Source organism: Amaranthus tricolor, chromosome 15 (assembly GCF_026212465.1).
Source record: "Amaranthus tricolor cultivar Red isolate AtriRed21 chromosome 15, ASM2621246v1, whole genome shotgun sequence".
NCBI classification, from domain to species: Eukaryota; Viridiplantae; Streptophyta; class Magnoliopsida; order Caryophyllales; family Amaranthaceae; genus Amaranthus; species Amaranthus tricolor.
Genome location: NC_080061.1, coordinates 18,898,463 through 18,910,962, shown reverse-complemented (window position 1 = coordinate 18,910,962; position 12,500 = coordinate 18,898,463). Strand labels below are relative to the sequence as shown.

Genomic DNA, 12,500 nt, shown 5'->3' with positions numbered 1-12,500 from the left:
AAGGGCTACGGCAGACACATATTTCCCCAACTTCAGCGAGATAGTAAAACTACCAGGATCAGCTTGTTTCTTAGGAACCTTGCATCCCAAATAGCACTACATTGCCCATTCAAAGTTTCCACCACACTCTCCTCTAGCTTGCGTTTGTTAGAAATGATGTCCTTGAGGAATTTAGCATAAGAGGGTATTTCCTTAATGGCTTCTAAGAAGGGGATGTTGATCTGTAGCTTGCTCAAAACTTGAAGAAATTTTCCATATTTATGCTCAAGCTTCGCCTATGCCAATCTAGAAGGAAACGGCACTGGTGGTGTGTAAGTTCGACCGCCAATTGTGGGCTTGTCTGAATTGACTGGCTCATCCTTCTTTTCTTCAGAAACATCATCATTAGTTCCTGCATCTGGAAAAACAATAGGTGGGGTCTTTACTTTAGGGGCTGGATCATGAGGTGTCCTACCACTCCTCGTAGTTACTGCATTAAGTTGCTGATGGGGAGATGTGGTTGGGTTTTTTTTCTGTGTTTCCCGGAAGTTGCCCCTTTTGCATGGACAAGTTACTCAATTGTTGTGCCATCTAAGCCATCTGAGTATCGATCATTTTGTTGTGAGATAAAATCTAATTAATGGAGGTGCTGAAGTGTTTATTTTGATTGCTTTGGGTAGCAATGAAGTTCTCCATCAAGCTCTCAAGGTTGGACTTCGGTGGATGTTGTTGTTGAGGTGGGAAGGGAGGTCTTTGTTGGAAACCCGATGGTAAGTTGTACGAGGATGAGGGATTCTGGGCATTGTTGTTTCTGTAGGAGAAATTTGGATGATCCCTCCATCCTGGGTTGAAGGTGTTGGAATAGGGGTTGTATTGTTGTCTGGCATTCTGATTTTGGATGGCGTTGACTTGTTCCACAGTAGCAGCCCCTTCGGCTTGAAGTTGGCAATCAACGCTGGAATGCCCATTTAAGCCACAAGCACCACGGACTTTATCTACTGCAGCTACATCCAATTGCTTAACCTTCCTTGTCAAAGCCTGTACATTATTAGTCAAAGCAACAATAGCATCCACTTCATACCTACCACCTCGCTTTGGAGTTGATTGTTCTCGCCAGTGGTAATTTGAGGCCATGTCATCAAGAATTTCTTGGCCTGGGTTAGTGTTTTCATCATAAAGTTACCTCCAGCAGCAGCATCCAAAGAAGTCTGGATTTCATGCCTCAAAGCTTTGTAGACTGTCTCAATAACCATCCAATCTGGTAATCCGTGATATGGGCACTTTCTAATTAGACTTTTGAATCTCTCCCATGCATCATAGAGTGATCCCTCGTCTTTTTGTTTGAAAGTAGATATTTCATTTCGGTACTTTGAAGTTTTTCCGGGTGCGTAGTATCAATGCAAGAATGCCTTTTTCAGAGCCTCCCAAGTAGCAATGGAGTTGGGTTCTTCCTCACATAGCCACTGCTTAGCCGCCCCCGCAAGAGAAAAAGGGAAAGCTATCAACATTAATTGATCGGAAGTGATGTTGTTGTACTTGTGTGTCATGCACTTGTCGATGAATAGATTAATGTGGTCGGTTGGGTTCTCATTCTCCATACCATGAAATTGGTCCTGAGCAATCCAGTTGAAGAATGCTGACCGAATCTCATACTGGTTCCCGGTAATCTCTGGCCTCAAAATGCTAGTAGTGACAGTGCTAGAATCGGGAGTGATGTAATCCATGAGGGGTTTCTCTGGTGTTTCAGCCATAGTTAAATCTTCCCTTCTCTGTTTCTTCGCCTTCTTTGCCTAGAGTTGAGTCTTCTTGCTGTTGCTTCGATTTCAGGGTCAAAAGGTACTAGTTCATGTCCCTGTCGTCTGGTTTGCATGCAACAAAAGAAACTAAAAGCAAAGGGTTAAATAGATAGGGGAGGGGGGACATAAACAAAGCGAAATCAGAGAAAAAGAATCAATTTAAACTAAGAAAGTAAACAATAAACTAATCCGTTGTTCCCCGGCAACGGCGCCAAAATTTGATAGGTCGTTTATGTACTACCAAACAATTCTTAATATGCAACTAGTATAGCAGCAGTTAGGGTCGAATCCACAGGGAACAATGTAGTAAATGATTATTTTCCGGCTACCAATTGATCCTAAGTAACACACAAATTTGGAGAATATATGTCTAAACTAACTAAATGACTAGAATACAAGCAATTAAATTAGAAAGGTAAATCAATGATACTAAAACATCTAGGGATAAACTTCCCCACTAGCATGATATGATGACAATGAGATCCTACTACCCCTACAACAATCATAACCAAGTTCAATAGGATGAATACACCATTAAAGATACTAAAAACTCCTTTCGAAGACTATTACCTTCACTACCATACTATCAAACCTATTTTCATGGAATCAAGTATAGTAATGACATTGAGCATAGTATTCTATAAGATCCAACAATCAAATCTATCTATTATCATGAAGATTATCAAGCCCTTGATCTAAAAGGCAATTCATTCAACTCAAACTTTCGTTAGCAATTGAATGAATCTTTAACCACAATTTCCAAAATTTCTATTGAAAATACATGAGTTAACTAGCATAAGAAACCAAGCATGAACAAGGATTATGCATAATAAAAAGGGATTGGGATTCAATAATTCATCATTAACATCATGGCTAGGGTTCCATCTAACCCTAGATTAAGAAACTACCCACACATATCGATTGCAACAAAACAAGAATTAATTAAATAAAACATGATTAAAAGTAATAACAAGGAAAGGATAAAGAATTAATACTTGAAGTTGAATACCAAAGGATGAACGAAAGTAATCGAAAGTTACAAAGTTTTTTCTCCAAAAGTGAAGAGTTAATAATATCTAAAAAAACAGAGAAGAAAATGTTGCTTGCCCCCTTGTTACATTCCTCATCATAAAATAAAAACCGTGCGGAAAAACGGTTATTAAAGCAGGACCGGACCGGGTTTCTGGAAGACCGGACCGGGTCCGTGTGCTGGGAGTTTTCCACAGAGCAGAAAACGCAGGACCCGACCGGGTTTAAGAAAGACCGGACCGGGTCCGTAAGCTGAACATTCATGAAAGTGATTATTGACAGACCCGACCGGGTTTAGAGTATACCCGACCAGGTCTTGGGCTTGGAGGCTTACATTCCTATTTCTCAATTGAAATCGCTCGGGTATGAAAATACTCGCCCGGACCCATCATCTTGTGCTTACTTTTCTTCATTAGAACACGACAAAAGTACAAACGAGACCCAACGGGACTAAAAGCATATCCGAATGGAGCCGTGAGCTCACAAAAGTGTCGTAGTGCGGTCTCAAACTCTGCCAAATCTCGAAGCACGCATTCTAATGCTCAGGAGTGATCCGCTTCCAATACAAGAGTGGAGTAAAATGGCCTGAAATAATCAAAGACACACAAAAACTCCAACCAAACGTAAAACCATATGGAAAATGCGAAATCACACATCAGAATGCCATAAAATGCAAGGGAAAGGAGCATAAAAATATAGTACAAAATGCATACATCAAATTTTTTTGTAGAATCTTTTCCATATCAAGAGCGATGAGGACAAGAAGAATGTGTTTCTTTCAGCTGTTGCTGAAAGATTCAGAGATTTCAAATCCAAGCTAGTATCTGGCTGCATTACGAAGAGGCGTGCCCGTACGACCAAAAAGGTCAAAACGGGAAACGAAGGTGGAGAGCAATCACCTTCGAAGATGCCATACGAAATATGGGGTCACATATCGGAGAGGGATTGGGAGGCCTTTGTTGCCAAAAGAACAACTCCCATAGAAGTTGTAAGAATTTCATATTATATTATAGTTTACCAATTTGAATTTACTTTTTTTGCTTCAGCATTAAACTAATACATGACATTCGATTTCTATTGATTAATTAGGAAAAGCGTGGTAAAGCTTCTGATTCTGCAAGCAAAAGGAAGTTTTATCATTGCTTGGGCCAGAAAACGTACGATGAGGTCCGAAAAGAGTGGGTGGATGCGGGTTTATACCCCAATCAAAGTTAATCCACGCCCTCATCTACGACTACCTTCGCATCCCTGAATACTCCTGCTGGAGATCGGGTGCGTGATTGGTATTGCGGGCTTCATTCCCGAGATGCAAGTGGTAAATTTACCATTAATGATTTGGGAACGAAGAAGGTTGCTGATGCTGTGGTGAGTTTTGAAATTATTAAGTATATTCTTGATTTGTTTTGTATTTTTTGGCTTTGATTTACTTATACTAATTGCTATATATATCACTTCTAATTTGAACAAATGGGCTGGAAGGAAAAAGAAGCTACGGGGGAGTTCACGTCAAGAGGCAATGTTGACGCATTGCATATGTTCTTAGGGAAAGATTACAGTGGGCGGGTAGTCGGAAAAGGAGGAGTCCGCGTAGGGCTACAAAAGGCATTCAGCAAAGATTGTGTTGCTACTCAATCCCGAACGACGCTGCGGAGATTACAAAGGACGCTCTCGCCAAACTGGCCGCCGTGTTGCAGAAGATGAGAGCACCCGTTGTTGACTTGGAAAACCCGATTGTCGAGGATCAGGAAAGTCAACATGGGGATCCTAATGCTTTGGTCGAGCCAACACCCGAGCCCATTACCCCCGTAGCACCCCAGCCCATTACTAATACCCCTAAAGGGGAAAACCCCACACCGGAGAACATAAACTCCGTTGTTCAAAATCCGGAGCCAACTCCGGAGCCAGTGCTATAGGTACAAAGTTTTTAAATATATAAGCACTTATTAATTTAAATTGCAACGCGTTTTAATATTTTATTATGATGCTTATTATACTAAACGACACAATTTTCAGGAGGCGATTCCTTGTTCTCTTTTGTTGCCTCAGTTAGGTGTTGCTAGTGATGGCGACTTAACTGAGGTTGCATATGGTGTGGCCCAGCCAAACAAAGAGGGCCAAACAGTGCTTTCAATGCCTGTTACAAGTGGCCACATCAGTGTGGCCGTGGAAACTATTGTAAAGGGGTTTGAAGATTTCTCACTCCCAATTCCAATGCCAGCATGGAGCCTTGAGAAACTATCAGACGCCCTAGGTATTTCGTCACATGGCCATATGCTTGGGTCCGATTCACTAACATGGTAAGAATCATTTGTACCTTATTTATTTTTATTTTTTTAATTGCATGCTTACACTAAATTAATTGTATAAATTGAAATAGCAAAAGAGTCCAAAGGGATCTTGGAGAGAGGTCGGTTTCTCAGCAAAGGTGTCGACTGGGTCAAAGTCGATGCCAAGCACTCCAATTTTGACTGATGAGGAGCTAAAAGATCTCTCTCAAGATTGCAAATGGCTGCACACTTGTGCATCTCGCATAAGTGAGGAGGACCCAATCATTCTGAACCTGCTGAAGGAGCAATACTGCTTTTTAGAGAGCCCGTTTGTAATTATTGGTCCTAGTGACATCGGGCAACTTTTGAGACGAAAGATGCTGAACGTAGCTATTTTCCATATCTACATGAGGTGATGTTCACTATCTTACAAGTTAGGCATTGTTGTTTAATTGTTTTAATAACCGAATTACTAACAAAATTTTCTTACTTTTCCCATGTGTTTTGAAAAAAGTGCGTGGACAAATGGGATCTACATCCAGAGCCACATTTCCAAAATAGAAAGCAATAAAGGTACACAAATTCGATTTTATGCGTTTTTAAGCGTTTTTGGCACTTTTGCGCATAAAGTAGCTCAAACTTGGTTTGTTTTGCACGAAACTTGGCACACAACACTATTTGGTATATATTATTGTGTTGAAGTCGTTAGAATTAAAAATCATAGTCATATGCTAGAAATTACGTGTTAAGTTGTGATTTTAAGGGTTTTTAAGCGTTTTTGGCACGTTTGTGCATAAAGTAGCTCAAACTTGGTTTGTTTTGCACGAAACTTAGCACACAACACTATTTGGTATATATTATTGTGTTGAAGTGGTTAGAATTGAAAATCATTGTCATATGCTAGAAATTACGTGTTAAGTTGCGATTTTAAGATTTTTAATGCGTTTTTGGCACTTTTGCGCATAAAGTAGCTCAAACTTGGTTTTTTTTTGCACGAAACTTGGCACACAACACTATTTGATATATATTATTGTGTTGAAGTGGTTAGAATTGAAAATCATTGTCATATTCTAGAAATTACGTGTTAAGTTGCAATTTTATATGGTTTTTAAGCGTTTTTGGCACGTTTGCGCATAAAGTGGCTCAAACTTGGTTTTTTTTTGCACGAAACTTGGCACACAACACTATTTGGTATATATTATTGTGTTGAAGTGGTTAGAATTGAAAATCATATTCATATGCTAGAAATTACGTGTTAAGTTGCGATTTTATGGGTTTTTAACCGTTTTTGGCACTTTCGCGCGTGAATTTGAGAAATGAAATTGAATTAATCAATGTTGGATACATTTACACAAGGCCTAGAGTCTATTTATAGATTTCTATACTCTAACGGCTAAAAACAACCACGTGCAAAACATTTGCACACTTAAAAACATAACAGACAACTAAAATACTCTACAATGCCTTCAAACTAAAACTGGCGACTGGGTGACCTTGGGCTCACTTTTTGAATGACTTCCCATGCTTGGAAATGGACACTTAGAGTCTTGATGGAAAGATCCTTGTATGAAGATTCCATTTCTACTATAGCTCAGGTCCTGGGTGCACAGGTTTGGTCTCCACATGTCGTGCAAGGTGGCCTGGTCGCAAGTTGTGCTGTTGTGCTGTTCTGATTAGGATCAGCAACTAGGTTCCCTTGTGCTTGTGTTCTAGGCGATTGTATGCACTACCAGCATGGATCTTTGACCTTTATGGCTAGGCCTATGTATGGAGATGACGTCCCCAAGATTGGTTAGGCCCAGATCTCCATGGTCAAGGCTAGGTCATGCTGCAAGGTGGGCTGGTCAGCGGGCTGGGTTGTTGCTGCTGCTGTTGTGTTCTGTTCCTCTACAGCTGCTGTCTTCTGGTCTTGTTTATTACACAAGTGCGGCTCTCCTTATATAGAGCTCTCAACTAACATAATGGCTATATTAGCACACGCCTAATTAAAACGCACGTGCTATACATGGGCACTTAAAATAGAAACAGAAAATCATAGTTGCGATTTTAAGGGTTTTTAACCGTTTTTGGTACGTTTGTGCATAAAGTAGCTCAAACTTGGTTTGTTTTGCACGAAACTTGGCACATAACACTATTTGGTAGATATTATTGTGTTGAAGTGGTTAGAAATGAAAATCATTGTCATATGCTAGAAATTACGTGTTAAGTTGCGATTTTAAGGGTTTTTAAGCGTTTTTGGCACGTTTGCGCATAAAGTAGCTCAAACTTGGTTTGTTTTGCACGAAACTTGGCACACAACACTATTTGGTATATATTATTGTGTTGAAGTGGTTAGAATTGAAAATCATTGTCATATGCTAGAAATTACGTGTTAAGTTGCGATATTAAGGGTTTTTAAGCGTTTTTGGCACTTTTGAGCATAAAGTAGCTCAAACTTAGTTTGTTTTGCACGAAACTTGGAACACAACACTATTTGGTCTATATTATTGCGTTGAAGTGGTTAAAATTGAAAATCATAGTCGTATGCTAGAAATTACGTATTAAGTTGCGATTTTATGCGTTTTTATGCTTCTTTGGCACTAACATCTATTTTCTCTTAGTGCTTTCAACAACCTTCTAATTTCGTTGATTGCGGCTACTACACTCTCAAATACATGGACGATATCTTAAAATGCGTGAAGGAGGTTGGAGTCAAAAACATAGATGCCGTAAGTATTTGTTACGTTCTTAAATTATTATTATTGGTAAAATCTAATGTTTATGAATCTTTTAATTTTATATTATATTATAGGTTTTATACGACATTCCGAGGGAAACACGTCCTCTGAGAGGTGAAGAGATGCGCGAATTAAAAGATTAGATTGCCGCGTATCTTGCTAATTTTTGTCCTTGATAAATTGTAATTTTTATAGATTTTTTTAGGACTTTAATGTATATTATTGTATATATATGTACGTACATATTATATTATATTATCGAGAATTTTTTACTACAAAGAGATTATTGGTGATTATTTGTGATTATCATTGGATTATTATCTGATAATCATTGTTATTACATTCTACATTATTATTGGATTATTATTAGAATAAAACAAAAAATGAAAAAAAAATAGCTATTTGCCGCAGTCAACCCCCAAAACCGCAGCAAATAAGTTTCATTATTTGCTGCGGTTTTGGGGGCTGACCGCAGCAAATAATGCCATTTTTTGCTGCGGTTTTAAACCACGGCATTTAAAATAGGCCATTAATTAATATTGTTTGGGGCCAAAACCGCAGCAAATAATGGCCAAAAAACCGCAGCAAATGAGGTTTTTTCCACTAGTGGTGTTTCAATTTTTTTTTCGCATTCAATTCCATCCCTTAACATTTAACCATTTTCATTAATGTAAGTTTTAATTTTTTGTTTCTCATTGAATTCCTTTTCTAAACCCTGAATTTCAATTTTGCACTTACAAATGAAAAATTCCATTAATAAAAGCTCTCTAAATTACTAAATTCCTCTTTACTCCCTTGTCCCATATTCAGACCATCTGCAAGGCAGAAACCATATTTGAGGGCTTAGCTTAAGAATCATTTACCATTTGCTGAGGCAGTAATCGAATGATGATGGTGATTTTCTAATACACGACAGACAGTCATTGAATTTCACAGAAGTTCCGAGCATCGAATACAAAATTTGTTCATAAGTGCACCAAATTAAGGGTGGATGGCACACCTTAATTTGCCCCAAGATGATGAATATGTATTGGAATGGAAAAGACACGAACAACACACAAAACACAAAACACAACACAAGATCAGCTTCAAGAAACCAAATCTTGATTTTCCGGCTAACTGACTACCCTCCAATGGCTTCACTCACCATCTTCATGTAATGAATAATACAACCCAAGGATTGACTACCTTGTGGAATGCAAGATAAACTTTGAAGTTGTATGACTAACAACTCAAAGGTTTGAATATATGACTAATATCCACTCAACAAAACAGACAATGTTTTGAAGGAAACAACAAATGTGTTTTATTTCTGAAAATCTGAAACTGTGTTTACAAGGGATTAGCCTCTTATTTATAGAGCTATGAGACCTTCGAAAATTAGGTAAGACTAATGTTTATGCAGCCAAACCAAAATAACGGCAAAAACAATGACACGTGACTAACATGTGCACGTCTTAAGAATCAAAATCAGAAAAACAGAATACTGATTCATTCTGCTGTACTGTCCGCTGAACACCCGAGCTTCAGCATCATTCCTTGGGCATCTTCTATGATTTTCAAGAGGAATCTTGGACCATGGTAGTAAGGCCCATGCATAGAGATTCTGATTCTACCCTTGGTGTCTCCGGGGATGCTCAGGTTAGCTCTGTGGAAGGGTTGTAAGGTCTGCTGGTCAGCAGGAGGTGGCTGGCAGTTCTGTTTGTTCTGTTTACCTTTTGTGCAGTCTTGGAGTCTTTGTGTGAGGACTTGGTTGGCTTCATCTTCATGCTTATCTTCTTCTAGTGTCATGCTTGAGCCATGTGTGCCTTGCATACTTAATTTAACTCCCCCTTCTTGAGGAAGAATTGTCCTCAATTCTGTAGGTTTAGTGTATGGTTTGAGATCACCTATGTTGAAGGTGTTTGAACCACTATACTCTTCCAGAAGATCTACTTTGTATGCATTATTTCTTAACTTTTGTATGATCTGGAAGGGCCCTATGGCTCTAGGCATGAGTTTATTCCTCCTTAGATGGGGAAATCTTGCTTTTCTTAGGTATATCCACACAAAATCTCCTTCTTCTAGCTGTTGTTTGGAGTGATTTCCTTTGTCTGCTTTGAGCTTGTATTTTGCATTGGCCTTCTGAATGTTTTCCTGAATCAACACGTGCAGCTTCATCGTTTCTTTAGCTTGCTCCACAACATCTTTGTGTACCCTGTCATTTTCAAAATTACAAGTTAGAGATACAGGCAATAATGGATTCTCCCTATAAACACATTCAAAGGGGGAGTGCTTTGTACTATAACTAGGACTTCTATTGTAAGAAAACTCTGCTTGGCATAACTTAAGATCCCAATCCCTTAGATTTTTGTTCACTAAGGTTCTTAAGATTAAGCCCAGGTCTTGTTGGTCACCTCTGTTTGCCCAGCAGTTTGAGGGTGATGAGATGTACTATACAAGAGCTTTGTGCCTAACAGTCTCCACAGGGATTTCCAAAAGCAACTAAGAAACTTGCTATCTCTATCAGACACAACGGTCCTAGGTACCCCATGCAATCTTACAATCTCTGCAAAGTTTAACCTAGCTATGTTTTGAGCATCATCCACCTTGTTGCAAGCAACAAAATGTGCCATCTTGGAGAACTTGTCCACAAAAACCATAATAGAATCCTTTCCCCTTTGAGTCCTATGTAAGGCCATGATGAAATCCATGCTAAGGTGTTCCCAAGGCTTGGTGGCAACAGGTAAGGGCATGTATTCTCCTTTGTGAAAAGTAATCTTGGCCTTAATGCAAGCTTCACACCTAAATATGTGCTTGCCAACATTGCCTAGCATCTTAGGCCAATAAAAATGTTGACTAAGCATATCTAGGGTCTTTTGAATACCAAAATGTCCTCCTAAACTGCCTTCATGCACTTTTTTAACTAACAATTGCCTTAGATTGGTCTTAGGAATACAAAGCCTATTTCCCTTAAACAAAAACCCTTGGTTAATGCTAAACATGCCTTGTGATCCTTCTAGGCAGCTAGCATAAATGTCCTTGAAGTCACTATCCTCAGGGTACAAGTCTTTAATCATTTCAAATCCTATGACTCTAGCTCCTAGTACGGCTAATAGGTTATGCTTCCTACTCAAGGCATCAACCACTACATTGGTCTTTCCTGTCTTGTATTTGGCTGAAAAGTCAAAGGTTTGGAGGATTTCTACCCATCTTGCATGTCTAGGGTTAAACTTGTGTTGGCCATGTACGTTTTTGAGGGACTCATGATCAGTGTATAGTATGAATGGTTGAACCTTAAGGTAGTGTGCCCAATGTTCCAAAGCTCTAACCAGAGCATAAAATTCTTTGTCATATGTGGAATAGTTAAGCCTACCCTTGCTTAATTTTTCACTAAATTAAGCCACTGGTTTCCCTTCTTGCAGCAGAACTGCTCCTATGCCTATGCCACAAGCATCACACTCTACCTCAAATGGCTTTGAAAAATCAGGAAGTTTCTTAATTTGCTCAAAAGCTAGTTGTACATCCTCAGTCCACTGAAATGTGCCCTTCTTTGTGCACTCTATGATAGGAGCCATGATAGCACTAAAGTTATGAATGAATCTCCTGTAAAATGAGGCTAACCCATGAAAAGCCCTGACTTGGGTAATGATGTTAGGTGTAGGCCAGGTTTGAATAGCTTTTACTTTAGCAGGATCTACCTTTATCCCTTCTTTTCTAATGATAAACCCTAAAAAGAACACTTCCTGCATGAAGAAACTACATTTCTCAAGCTTGCCATATAACCTCTTCTTTCTTAGAACCTCAAAAAGTTGTCTCAAATGGTCAATATGTTCTCTAAATTATTTGCTATACACAAGGATGTCATCTAAGTATACAACAATGAATCTGCCTAGGAATGGTCTCAACACTTCATTCGTGAGTCTCATGAATGTACTAGGTGCTCTTGTAAGTCCAAAAGGCATCACCATCCACTAATATAACCCATATTTAGTCTTGAAGGCTATTTTCCACTCATCACCTTCATTTATCCTAATTTGATGATAACCACTCCTTAGATCAACTTTGCTAAACCACTGTGCACCTGCTAACTCATCAAACATGTCATCAAAACTGGGTATTGGGAACCTATACTTCACTGTAATGTTGTTGACACTTCTACTATCAACACACATCCTCCATGTACCATCTCTCTTAGGCACTAAGATAGTAAGCACAACACAGGGGCTAAGGCTTTCCCTCACATAACCTCTCTGCATAAGCTCCTCAATCTGCCTCTAAAGCTCCTTAGTCTCAACATGGTTTGTCCTATAGGCAGGTCTATTTGGTAGGGCAGCTCCAGGTATCAAGTCAATTTGGTGTTCTATGCCCCTAATGCGTAGTAGTCTAGGCGGTAGCTCAACAGGGAACACATCTGCATACTCATGCAGTAAAGGCTTAACCTCCCCAGGTAGGTCTACAGGTTGGTCTATCTCTTTAGTAAACATCAGATACACTTCCTCTTGGCTCTTTATTTCCCTCTCACAAGCCTTTCTATTCATCAGCTGTAGGTTTTGTCCAAGGGGTGGGGTTATGGTCTTCTGTGGGGGTAAAGGAATCAAGGCTTTGAGCTTTACCTCATGTCTCACTGTGTAGGTATTAGCAAAACCGTCATATGTAGTCTTTCTATCATACTGCCAAGGTCTGCCCAGCAGCAAGTGACAAGCACTCATGTCCAACACATCACACAAAAC

The 12,500-nt window shown here is 39.3% G+C and overlaps 1 protein-coding gene and 1 non-coding gene across 2 annotated transcripts in view; one reads left to right on the top strand and one right to left on the bottom strand.

Annotated features, from left to right (window-relative positions):
* The first annotated feature begins 1,242 nt into the window (after positions 1–1,242).
* LOC130801990 (small nucleolar RNA R71) lies at positions 1,243–1,348 on the top strand. The gene has a single exon (XR_009039709.1). It is a non-coding gene; the product is annotated as a small nucleolar RNA R71 (small nucleolar RNA).
* A 10,696-nt stretch (positions 1,349–12,044) lies between these two features.
* LOC130801125 (uncharacterized) overlaps positions 12,045–12,500 on the bottom strand; it is a 480-nt gene continuing 24 nt past the window's right edge. Inside the window, exon 1 of the mRNA XM_057664887.1 lies at positions 12,045–12,500. This exon is cut by the window's right edge and continues 24 nt beyond it. Within this exon, the coding sequence (XP_057520870.1) occupies positions 12,045–12,500 (456 nt within the window).